Source organism: Typopeltis vanoorti, chromosome 5 (genome assembly GCF_054136105.1).
Source record: "Typopeltis vanoorti isolate ZY-2024b chromosome 5, IOZ_Tvanoo_1.0, whole genome shotgun sequence".
In the NCBI taxonomy this organism is placed as follows: domain Eukaryota; kingdom Metazoa; phylum Arthropoda; class Arachnida; order Uropygi; family Thelyphonidae; genus Typopeltis; species Typopeltis vanoorti.
Genome location: NC_143553.1, coordinates 151223233 through 151237263, shown reverse-complemented (window position 1 = coordinate 151237263; position 14031 = coordinate 151223233). Strand labels below are relative to the sequence as shown.

Sequence of the window (14031 nt, the reverse complement as noted above, 5' to 3'; positions counted from 1 at the left end):
GTTTTGTTTATTTATAATTTATATTAATAACATTGATAAGATTTTCTTTAGAATAAAAATGTTTATATTTTTGTCATGTTTTATTTTTCAATCAGATTTCTGTTTGTTAATATTTACTAATTTTCTTAATGTATATCTCTTTTGAAATGCAAGAAATTAATGGTATTTATGAAAATTACCAAATTGCCTGTAATTGAAAAAAAAAAAAAAAGTCACCAAATTTGCAATTCCTAGTACCAAGGTGATATCTATAATATAACCAGAAGCTCAGTATTGAAAAAAGGTCAAAGTATTGGAGGAATGAGTGGGATTATAGGAATTCTCATGGGTACTATATTTCTTTGAGGTCATTGACAATGGAATATTTAACTTTTTTTTCTTGGAGAATAAGTAGAAATGGAAAAATAGAGCAGTAAAATCATAAGAATGAATTAACAATTTTAGGGTAACTATACCTCAAAAAGTTTGAGTAGTTCAGATAGCATATGAAACATAGAATGATGTAAGTGATGATAATAATAATTATTATTATAATAAGGGTACTTTCATGGAGTCCGAAGACTCATCGCTGGAGATTCAATCTATCCATCCAATCTATCATACCTTTCCTTGAATCCATTAACAGACAAAACACTCGCAACTGACTCTGGCTACCCATTCTACTTATTCATTCACAACTCTCTAAGCAAAATATCTAGTCCTCATACTCCTACTAACAACACCTTTATTCAACTTCCAGGGGTGACTCCTTGTTCTGGTCCATCTAGCCAAGTGCTGAAATATTTCTCCTGCACCTGTAAAATCCTTTAAGCAACTTAAACGTTTCTATCATATCCCCTCATTTTCTCCTATCAATTAACTTCTGCAATCCACACACTCAACTATCCTCATGGAGAACATTCTGCAGGCCACTCACCATCTTGGTCACTAGCCTCTGACTCCTCTCCACTTCTTCCTCATCCCCAAGAAACCCAGAGGACCAGACTTGAGCACAGTAATCCAGATATGGGTGTATCAAGGTCTTATATAGAGGAATAACAACTTATATCTACTTGCTAATGTATTCTTCAATACCCAAGTCATATTATGGGCTACCTTAGCAATATATCCTCTAAACTTTAACTCTCTATCTACCATCACCTCTAAATCTCTAGCTTCATCTATTTCCTGGAGTATAGTGCCATCATTGTGATGCACAGCTTGTAATCTCTTTATTCCAAAATGCATAACTTTACATTTCTCAACATTAAACTGACACCCATTAATTTTTGCCCATCCTGATAGCCTCTTTAAATCGTTCTCAAGCTGATCACATTGCCTTGATTAACTAATTACTTTCCCTAATTTCGCATAATCAGCAAACAACTGACTATTTCCGTTCAGGTGCGGTTAGCTTAGTGGCTATGCGCTTTACAACCATATGCCTGGGGAAGGAGTGTCCTAGGTTCGATTCCTGTTGGTGACGAGAGGAGCTGAAGGATCTTCCTCAGCCATAGCCAAGTTAGCCAGTCATGGGTATGGACAGCAGGGTTTTCCCCCCAGTTTATCCTGGAGTTTTTCATCCTGCAAAGCAAGTAAACCAGCCTTGAGAACTCAACACTACAGGACATAAGATACACCGGGGCATAGGGCTGACCACCTTATCCTGTGAACGGTTTGAGGTCTGATGATTAATAAACTTCGACACCGCAAGTTAAAAGAGGGTAAAAAGAAGATGAGATGATATATAATAACAATAATAGAATGAGGTAAGGAGATTTTAAGCCGGAATAGATCAAAACTGGGAAAGATGTTCATGTTACATAATCTCTGATGTGATTTCAGAGCATGCTTTGAAGCAACATGCTTCAAATTCCACAGTATTCTATCTCTACCCATGAAAGACTCAAACATGGTTTCATAAACAGAACAAGGATGACTCTCTAATGGATTGAATTTATTTTGTTTCAGACAGATTAGTTAATGGTTGCTGTAAGTCAAAGAATCTAATATTTGCTTTTTCACTTTTCTAGACTAGACCATTGCTGAAAGAAATCATCTTCATCAACTCACTATCCTTTAAGATCTTTACCTATATCATCAGTCTTTACATGTTGAATGATTACAATTTCTTAATACCAGCAATTGATCTAAAGTTCTGGTGCTAACACTGTTCTTGTGTACAAAAGTCACATCAGTTTTCTCTTTACCTTCCAGTTCATAGAGAAGAAAGAAAAGTTTGTTTTTACCTTCTTTACTACAGCACACAGTGAATGTTCATATCTCTAGCAAAAATGAAATCAAATCAGAGATTACATAACATGAACATCTTTCCCAGTTTTGATCTATTCTGGCTTAAAATCTCTTTGGGTGTTCGCTTCACTCACTGTTTTACAAATATTGCTGTAGACATTGTCAAAGAAACATCTAAATTTGGTTACATAACATAATTGAGATACATACAGATAAAATTCACTTACAAAGGCATGTAAATTTTCCTTATCACATTAGCATTTATCAGTTGTATTATAGCTCCTTTTCTTTTATATGAACTGTAGATAGATATAAAATTGCATGAGATTAATAAATCTGATTATCTCACATTAATAAATTTTGTTAACAAAATTTGACTTATTTTGCTAATTATTATATAAGTGATTGTCATTTCTTCTTCTCCAACCCATCTGTTCCTTAGGACAGGTAGAGTTCTCCTGATTAATGGTTGCAATCAATTAATGCAGTTGGCACATCACTCCTCTGCAGCATCCCCTAAGAGCAAGTATTTATGCCTATAGGTCTGTTTTCATGGGGTCAGTTTGTTAGTTCTGAGGGCAAAAAAAATCCTAGTGTCTAGAGGTTTATGATTGTCATATTATGCAACTTAAAATTTTTTTGAGAAATACAAATATAGAAATACATATACATATAGAAATACATGAGAAATACTATAGTCCCTCTATATATATATATATATATATATATATATATATATATATATACTGGTCGATATGTGATGGTTCATTTTTTTTTATAAATCTTTTCTAAGTGAGAATCAAGTTTCAGATTTTTATCACTGTATACTGTAGTGCAGTATTGCAATTATAATTTTTTTTTTTTTCAAAAAAAAATTAATCACATTAATTTGCTTGTCTCTTACTTTTTTAAAACAATTTCATATTTTTTATAGGCTGTATGTATTTAGATATGTTCGAGATTATAAAATCATGGTGTGTGGAGGAGATGGTACTGTGGGTTGGGTGCTACAGTGTTTAGATAATGTAGGACAAGATTCAGAATGCCAATCCCCTGCTTGTGCTATAGTCCCTTTAGGAACAGGAAATGATCTAGCTAGGGTGCTACGTTGGGGACCAGGCTATACTGGGGGAGAAGATCCTCTAACTCTGCTCAAGGATGTCATTGATGCTGAAGAGATAAGACTGGACAGGTAAATAATTACACAAAATGTTTTATATGTAGAATTTGATAAAATTACCTTTTCTGTTTTGATATAGTTTGTGGGGATAGAGGAATATGTACAAAAAATTCACTATGAAGCGTATAGTGTTAACTTGTTAATTTTGTGTAAGATAACTCTCTGGATGGAATAACAATTTTAATTTTTTTTTTTAAATTGTTATTCTCTTAAAGATTTGCTTGAGAATAACAATTTTGGTATTGTTATTGGATACATGGTATAGTATGACATGTAGAGAGAGAGATTTAGATGTTGGCAGTTCATGATGAACTGCCAACCCCTAAATCTCTCTCTCTACGTGTCATACTATACCATTTATCAATAACAATAAGTACCATTGAACTAAACAAGGGGAATGGATACACCATGATACTTCTGGATTTTGCTACAGCTTTTGACAGAATATAGCATCATAGACTGTTGCATAAATTGGAGAATATGGGTTTAGATTATAGAATATTAGCATGGATAAGAGGATGGCTGACTGACAGATATCAAAAAGTGGCTGTTTCTCCTTTCCCATTATCTCCTACCTCACTTTTACCACAAGTTGGTGCTTGGTAGGACATATATCTCGGTACTGTCCTGAATGGACAGGGCTACCGTTCAGCTGTGAGATCATGGCTCTGACTGCCGCCTGACACCCCTACTGCATATTTTCACGCGAGGGTAAAGGATGGTGGGCTCAGGGTTCCATCACTTATCATTTTGTCATTTTGCCTCTCTATAAGGCATTGATAAGACCTCACTTGGACTATTGTGTGCAGGTCTGGTCTCCTGGTTTCCATTGTGATTCTGATATATTGGAGAGAGTGCAAAGGAGAGTGTTAAAATTTATCAGGATTGTGGGATACTGATTATGAAGACAGGTGGCGAATTTGTAGACTGCAGATACTAGCGAACAAGAGAAAGAGGGGTGATATGATTAAGACTTAAACTTTTGAAAGGGTCATACAAGATTTCAATTGATGGAATTTTTCAATTTTGGAGGGTGGGCAAAGGACAAGAGTCCATCCTTGGAAGCTGAGAATGAATGCCACTAAGAAGGGGGTGATAGTTAGATTTTTTTTGAGTGGTACATGATTGGAATGGATTGCCATTGGGTGTTGTGAGTGCAAGCAGTGGGAATGAATTCAAGAATAAGTATAGCTGGTGTGTGTAGTATGCGGCCTCCCTAGACAAGTCCCTGACTCTTTGGAGGTGCCTCTTAAAAATAATAATAAGTATAAATCTGTCTAACCAATGCATAAGCTTATCTATAAGAATATTTTATTTGATATTGCTCTTTCTTTACTGAAGTTATCCATTTTGTCATTGCTTTATATATATATATATATATATATATATATATACAGGGTGTTCGGGATAAATTTGACAGTTTCGTAAGGAAAAAGAAAATCTTCTTTGTATCTATTAAATTTAATGAATTGACAAAAAACATTACAGGCAGAGTTAATTACAATACTATCAACAAGATTTACTCAAAATAACCACCATTAGCATCGATCACAGCTTCAATCCTGCTTCGGAACCTCGAACAAGCTGATGCTACAGTCTCCGGAAGGGCCGCAAAAACTGTTTTAATTTTATCCATTAACTGGGCTTTTGTATTACTGGAAGTGCGATTGGTGTCTTTTTCAACTGCGCCCCATACAAAATAATCCATGGGGTTAAGGTCTGGGGAGTTTGGAGGCCAAACATTTGGACTGGTGAAGTCGTAGAAATTTTCAGACAACCATTTTTGACTTTTCCCAGAGGTGTGGCAAGGGGCCGAATCCTGCTGCCATACATACGGCCTACCATTGGCTACCCTTGTTATCCAGGGCTTGACTACAGTGTTTAGCAACTCCACGTAGCCATCTGAAGTCAACCTGAGGCCCTCTTGGAAAAAATGCGGAGGCATCACATTGCCTTCAGAGGATACACATCCGAAAACCATCACAGTTTGGGGAAATTTAGTCTGCATTACACGAGGAATGCCCTTTGTACTGTATGCAAGCCATCTGTTATTCTGCGTGTTGTGTTTTTGATCCTGGCAAAAGTTTTTCTCATCGGAAAAGAACCAGATTGTTTGTGGTTCCGCAGGATGTTTCACTTTGCTTAGAAGTTTCTTCGCGTTTATCAAACGTTTTTCACGGGCCTTTTCTGTAAGCAGCTGACCTTTGCGGCGCTTGTATGAGTAGTAGCGGAGGTCTTCATTGAGTGCAAGCTTCATAGTAGAGGCTGCAACATTCATTTCACGTGACAAAGCCCGAATTCCAATGCCAGGGATCTTCAACACCTGTTCCTGCAGATTTGCGAGGAATTCTGCTGTACGAACGCAATCAGATCATCTGCTAGGGATCTTTCTTCTTGCTACATCCTCGTAGTCACCATTGCAAGTCTCTAGTTCATGCCTGATTGTTTTTACTGTATTCATGGAGCATTGGGCAGCAGTCGAAATATCCTTATTTTGATGGCCGGCACGAATCATCATGATACAAGTTATTCTCTTCTATGATTCAGGTGGGTTCCAGCTATCCATCCTTTCTGACATCTTGTATATGAATGAAGAAGGGTCCAACCTTTTAAATGAAGAGAAGTGTGTGTTAATACATGTAACTTACGGAAAAATATAATTAATTATAAATATGTCAAATTTATCCCGAACACCTTGTATATATGTATGTGTTAAAGATATCAAGCTATTTTAAATATAAACCTGGTTTTAATCCATTTCCCAAGTAAGCAAACAGACAAGTAAATCAAGTTTGCACCTGCAAGTAGTGCAAGTCTGGGTGACCCGCACGTAGTGCAAGTCTTAGGCAACTCGTGGTAAAGGTGGAAATAAAGGTGGAGTTGCCTAAGACTTGCACTGTGTGGATCACCCAGACACTTGCACTACTTGCAGCCGCAAACTTGACTTACTTGTCTGTTTGCTTACTTGGGAAATGGATTAAAACCAGGTTTATATTTAAAATATCTTGGTATCTTTAATGTATATTATAGATACCAATAAAAAACATTATATATATATATATATATTATTATTATTATTATTTCAAGACCCCACGGAGTCAAAAACCTCTTGTTCTCCCCTGATCTCTCACTGTTTAATGTAAGACCTCTCCAACGTTGATCGTATAACAACCCTCTGTAAATCGCATCTTCTCACCCTTTCCTCATATTTGACATTCCACAGATCAGAAACTACGTTAGTCAGTTACCTCCGGACTAACATCTCTTAATTCTTTTGTAAACCAGGTGACCAAATCTGTGCACAGTAGTCCATATGTGGCCTAATCAAAGCCTTATACAATGGAACAAAAATCTCCATACTTCTACAAGTTAGTGTCCTCCACATCATTCTCAGAATTCTTTGTGTTGTCATCAAAATTTTGGCAATGTGTCTCCTAAATTTCAGATCCTTATCCATTATCAAACAAGATCACCTATTTCCTCCACCTCCAACAATATATCCTCACCAAGCATAAATTCTACATCCCTTCTTTGTTTCCCAAATTTTGAAACCTTACATTTTGCAACATTGAACTTGTATCCACATTCTGTTGCCCATTCACTCAATCTATTCAAGTCTTCTTGTAAGGCCACAATAGTTTGTCCCAACTTTGCATTATATGCAAACAACTGAATATCCCCATCCAAATATTTCCCAATATCATTATATACAGGTAAAACAGCAGTGGTCCTAGAAATACCCCTCAGGTACACCAATAGTGACTTGCCTCTTCTGGGATATTACTCCTTCATACGCAACTTGCTGATATCTCAGATAGCCAGCCTCTGATCCAATATACTAATCTAATATCCAACCCCATCTGCTCTAGTTTGACTAACAGTTTAACCTGCAGTAATCTATCAAAAGATAGATTACTGCAGTAATCTATCAAAAGCCTTTGCAAAATCTAAGTATACCATTTATCCCTCTCCTCTGTCCAAGGAAGCCGTCACCTTATGAGGATGGTCTGAAAAGTTCTCAGCCTCGACCATTGATGGCAACACTATCAGCAAGATTTTTTTTTTTCTAAGTTGGTACACCTGTCATAAGCATCCATGTGAAATTGCAAGTCATTCTATCAAGTAGTTTGTTTTATACAGCTGTCTGAAGCAAAAGTGTTGTCTGTCTCCCTTGAAATGGATAAAATTGAGTATTGTGCAGTTATAAAATTCTTTGTAAAAGATGGTTTGATACCAAAAGAAATTCATTCGAAGTTCATAAAAGTTTATGGCCACTTCTCTCCTTCGTTTTCGACAATTAAGAAATGGGCTGCTGAGTTTAAACGTGGCCTAAACTGAGTTTAAACCAGCCTTGAAGATGATACACGTGAGGACGTCCAAAAAGTATAACAACGCCAGAAATCATTGATCAAGTGCACGATATGATATTGGATGGCCAGCGAGTCAAAGTGCATGAAATTGCTGAGACTATAGGCATTTCCAAATAATGTGTAGAATATATTTTGCATGAATTGGATAAAATTGAAATGGATAAAATTGAGTATTGTGCAGTTATAAAATTCTTTGTAAAAGATGGTTTGATACCAAAAGAAATTCATTCGAAGTTCATAAAAGTTTATGGCCACTTCTCTCCTTCGTTTTCGACAATTAAGAAATGGGCTGCTGAGTTTAAACGTGGCCTAAACTGAGTTTAAACCAGCCTTGAAGATGATACACGTGAGGACGTCCAAAAAGTATAACAACGCCAGAAATCATTGATCAAGTGCACGATATGATATTGGATGGCCAGCGAGTCAAAGTGCATGAAATTGCTGAGACTATAGGCATTTCCAAATAATGTGTAGAATATATTTTGCATGAAGAATTGCAAATAAAAAAGCTTTGTGCGAGATAAGTGCCGCACTTACTTACAGCAAATCAAAAACTCACTTGCATAAAAATCTCTGAACAGTGCTTGAAGTGTTTTAACAAGAATAAAACTGATTTTGTGCATTGATTTATTACTATGGATGAGATGTGGATTCCCCATTATTCACCAGAATCCAAACAATAGTCAAAACAGTGGACAAAAGCCGGTTGTTCAGCACCAAACAAGAGAAAGTCGGTTCCATCAGCAGGAAAGGTCATGGCATCGGTGTTTTGGGATGCTAAAGCCATTTTGTTTATTAATTATCTTGAAAAGGATAAAACAATAACCGGGAAATATTATTCTGATCTTTTAACCAGACTAGATGAAAAAATTCATGAGAGAAACCCAGTTTGCAGAAGAAAAAAAAATCATCTCTCATCAAGACAATGCACCTTCCCACAAAGGTGTTTTGGCAATAGGAAAATTAAGTGATCTGCACTATGAATTGTTGAAACATCCACCCTATTCCCCAGATTTGGCTTCCTCTAACTTCTATCTCTTCATTAAACTCCTCCTTGCTGGTTAGCGTTTTTCTTCGAATCAAGAATTGATTGCAGCTGTAGATGGGTATTTTGCAGATCTTACTGAGAGCCACTACAGTGACGGGATAATACTACTGGAGCATCGCTGGAATAAATGTATTAGTCTTAAGGGAGATTATGTTGAAAAATAAAAATAATTTTGAAATTATAAATTCGATTTTTCATTGTTAGGCCAAGAACTTTTCAGACCATCCTCGTATTGTATTAAGTTGATTACTAAAACATGACCTCCCTTTAGCAAATTCATGCTGTCCATCAAAGATAATTTGTGAACCCAATTCTGGATCCTAGTTCTTACCAGCTTTTCCAACTTCTAATTAATCAACTAATTCTCTGACTGTTAATTGCTAATTCACCAAAATGCCATACATAGAATACAATTTTTATGTATGCAAATTTAAGGAGGCAAGTGAGATGATGAGATATCCGATCCAATGCAATCAAAATGGTCTAATATTAAATCGACTCTGAGCATCATACATAAACGATCTACAGATTAATGAATTAAGCATTGAGACAAACTATGCCATTTCTTGTAACATTAAACTACCCATCTGATATCTTATTCTAAGTTAAACATTTGTCTCATATTTATTATTGTTATTATAATAAAGGTATATATCCAATGAGTCAGTAGACTCATTGTGAGAGATACAATTTGTCATTATTCACTCAATAACTATCATACTGCTTTAATAACTTAAAGCAGTTTTCACCAGCTCATTTTTTAACCACACAGATCATAAATTTATTCTACTGGGAGCATTCCATAGACCGGCCAAAATCTTTGTCACTGATGTGTCACACATTGTTGAGTGAATTTAAAAAATGACAGTTACTAATTTATAAATCTCCTTGTAAAATACCACTGTTTATTCATGTTCTGTCCCAGTCTGAAGACATGCACAATAGTGTTGCAGAAAACTAGTGATTAAATTATTAATGTATTACTTTTTACACCAGCAATTAACAAAGCATTCTTTTCTAAATATTTATTTAGTGCTCTATTCACCTTAACTTATAAGACAGAAACTTTACACTTACTGTTGACAAATTCTTACGCATTACTTTATTATTATCTTAGACTTCCAGGGAATCAAGGACTCAAGGAAGGCTATACATCACCCACACCTGAATTTTTTCTTCAACTCATTCACTTTAGATGCACTCAGCACTTCTGTTGGCAAATTGTTTCACTCACTGCTTTGTGAGAGAGAAATCTAGTTTTTGCCCCTTTGTTAACCACGATCAAATGTAACTTAATTAGATGCCCCCCCCCCGTGTTGTTGTTCTCTCTCACCCTCCTTATGATGAAAAATTTCATCAAATGATACCCTGTAGCACCCATTCAGAAGCTTATAGATCTCAATCACATCACCTCTCTTTCTCCTGTTAACCAGTAGTCCATATACAAAATATATTAATACATCAGTACATTGAACTTGTATCCACATTCCATTTAATATAAAAGCAAGATGCTATTTACAACACAGTACATGCAGCTAACATAATGCTGCTCACAGTATACCTGCATACTAGATTTAAATATCAAGACGTAAGCAGATGACATAATAATAAAATTATCAAGTCATCATTGACACATCTATTTGCACCAAATAGATGGCTTTGGAGAAAAAATGTTGTTCAGAATGTGTTGTTCAAATTGCTCCACATAATAATTTGCTAGAGTACAAGAAATAGGGATCCCAGGTCCCATTATAGTTTTTTCTGTCTGTTTTTAAAGTTGTTTAGACAAAAAAGTAACCTGAATTATTATATGTTATGATTTGGGCTACATATTCTCCTAAGCTATTTGTTTGGTTCAGTTATGTTGATAACATTTTTGCTGTATAGAATTCTTCCTTGTCCAAACTTCATATTTACTTCTTATTTACTGTTAGGGTGCTCACAACCATCCTGGTAATCCATTACACTCATTTGCTAATCTCCAAATAAAAAACCTAGTCCACACACCCTTACTAATCACACTCAATTAGACAACTTCCAAGTATGACCTCTTATCTTTCCTCTACTTTCCATTTATTGAATATTTATTTTGTGTACAGGAAAGAGCAGTGCACAACTGCTCAGATTAGCACAAGAGCACGGTTTGTTCGCCAAGATGGTCGCTGACCTTCGATAGAAGATAGCACAATAAGAAGAAGAAGATTTTGGGTCAACCTTATAGAATCTCTTTAACAACTTATTAGTTTAATTCAATAATAAAATTAGACTGGAATATGTTGGACGAAGATTTTAATAACACATTTAGCCACCTTGTTTCAACAACTTAACTGTTGGCTTCATCTGGGCATACATAAGGTGATAAAAAAACAACTTAAAACAGGTCAAGAAAGAAACTTAAATGAGTACTAAACGTTATACAAATTCAAAAGACACATTACATCAAACTCATGGGTTGCTGTTGGGAGGGTTGGAGAAAAGTATCTTTTGAATTAAATTTTTTTGATAGCTGTTGTCTTTCAGGGTTTCTGATATGTGAAACCCAAAGAAACTGAATACAAATCTTCCATTGCCATTCCTTATGCTGGGATAGTTTCACAGAAGATTGCAACACTTCTTAACCACCTTACCAGTCATTATGGATCAAATACGCATCCTCATATGCTTCGTATCCATCATTTATTTCAATGTAATATTAATGGTATTACAATTTTAATATGCACTTCGCATCCATGTTTACTTGGACGTATATATACGTCTTGGCCGGTAGCGTGGTTAAACTATATGAAATAAGAATAACTTTCATACCAATTAAGACAGTTTGCAACTTGTTAAGATCTTGATAACAATGTTTTCTTCAAACATCCTGCCGTTTACAACATCCCTTGTTCATGTGGTTTAAATTATTTAGGACAAACTTCCAGAAGTTTGGAAATAAGAAAAAAAGAACATATCTGTGACATTAATAATAACAAAAAGATAATTCCAGGTTAGCCCTTCATTTCTCAAATACCAATCACAACATTGAATGGGACAAAAGTTCTATGCCATATTTAGAGGAAGACGTTCATAACCGAAACTTCAAAGAAGCTACTGTGGTAATCCAAAAAGCTGCCTGAATAGTAACTAAGGGATAATCCTTGCTGATATATGGAAGACCCTCATAAGATCACTTAGTACACCAGAATTCAACTTCGTTGCAAATTACAGAATGCACTTGCATAACAATGTCTGACTTCACACACTCTCCATGTGTTTGATGTAACACGTCTTTTGAATTTGTATACTACCGTTTAGTACTCATTTATGTTTCTTTCTTGACCTTTAAGCTGTTTTTTATCACCTTACGTATGCCCAGACGAAGCCAACAGTCAAATTGGCAAAACTAGTCGGCTAAACGTGTTATTAAAATCTTTGGCCAATGTATCCCAGTCTAATTTTATTATTGAATTAAAGTCAGTATCGAAAAAAATAGAATTATCATGAACAGACTCCAGTGGGAAGTTAAAAAACAAAGTATACAAATTTGAACAGCTTAAATGTAAGAAAGCTAGACTTCTAAACCAGCTTACATTCTGAAAGAGATGCAGAAACCACAACATCATTCCCAAGTTCCTAGTTATGGAAGAACAGTTCCACTCTAGAAGGGCCAAACAGATATATTTTAAAACTTCTCTAGCATTACTACAAGAGAGAATACAACATACTAGATCTGAATTAAGCCGGTTAGATTTGACATGCTTTCATTTATGCGAAGACATTTCTAACAAAAGGTTTTAATTTCGCAATTACTCCAGATATTATTCTGAAAGTGGACATTATATGCAACATAGAGAAAGCACTTTCGTCTCTGCCTGAGCTGATAGTTAATGATCTAAGATTAAAAAACGCTATTATCCTCTCATCTTCGAGGCTACCTAACAAAAATAACACACCTCTAGAAAAAAGAGCTCTGTTTAAGTTGAAGAAAAACAAATTGTCATCCTTAAGGCAGACAAAGAAAACTGAACAGTCATCTTAAACACCAGAGATTAATCGCAGAGTTACTCTCGGACACATCCACTTACAGTGTATTAGATTCGGACCCCACATGGATGAACCATAATGAAACAAATAACCTTTTATGCAATATGGACAGTTGACCAACAGACCTAAAACAGAAATTGAAGTCGTTACATCCGCTGACACCATGACTCTGTGGTTCTCCAAAAGTTCACAAAACTGGAATACCTCTACGTCCTATACTGGATGGAATAAACTCTCCCACCTACTTATTGCCAAAATACCATGCCCATCTCCTGAAAAGCTGAAAAACATCTCAATCTCAGATACAGACATTCTCGCCAGCCTAGATATGGTGTCCTTGTTCACCAACGTCCCAGTGGATGAAGTCATCAACATTTTAGAGCCTATATCCTCAAGATATTACTTCTCTTTTCGTACATTGTCTGAAATCAAATTTCTTCGATTGGAGTGGAACGATATACAAACAATTAGCTGGTCTTGCTATGGGTAGCCTCTATTCCCCCCCCCCCTCTTGTGCAGACCTATTTATGGAGAAACTAGAAAAAGACATTCTTTCATAATTAGACCCAAAACTAGTGTTTTGGTGGAGATATATTATTATTCATGACACCTCCAAGGAGTCTGAAAACTCATCGCGAAATGTTGACGACATTTTCATCATATGGAGAAACACAGAAGCAGCACTTTTGGATTTCTTAACTAAGATAAACTCTAAAGATACCAAGCAGTTTTTATAAGCTAGGTTTTAATCCTTTTTTTTCCCCGAAGTGAGCAAACAGACAAGTCAAGTTTGCGCCTGCACATAGTGCAAGTCTGAGGCATCTCATGGTAAAGGTGGAGTAAACTCCGATCACTTTCCTTATGTTTTTCCCCTAATGTAAAGCTCATCCCCTTGCGGAAATGTATGATGCTATGCATTAAAGGCAAGGGTCACTACTACCCAGACTGGTTTCGAACTTTATTGTATCTTATATTCTATAAGATAAACTCTTTCCATCAAAACATAAAGTTTACCTCAGAAATTGAGAGAGATAGGAAATTACTGTTTTTAGTTACCTTAATTATAAAACAAGTGGATGGACATATTAACCTGACAGTTTACTGCAAACCGACTCGCACTTGCCGGTATCTGCGCTTTTCTTCTTCACACCATATATCTCAAAAGTTGAGTATTATAC

At 35.7% G+C, this 14031-nt stretch overlaps 1 protein-coding gene across 1 annotated transcript in view; it reads left to right on the top strand.

The window, feature by feature from the left end:
* The window catches only part of LOC150106943 (diacylglycerol kinase theta-like), a 610762-nt gene that overhangs the window by 547906 nt on the left and 48825 nt on the right, over positions 1–14031 (top strand). The window contains exon 16 of the mRNA XM_090393510.1: positions 3167–3424. Within this exon, the coding sequence (XP_090249636.1) occupies positions 3167–3424 (258 nt within the window). The remainder of the gene's footprint in view (positions 1–3166; positions 3425–14031) is intronic.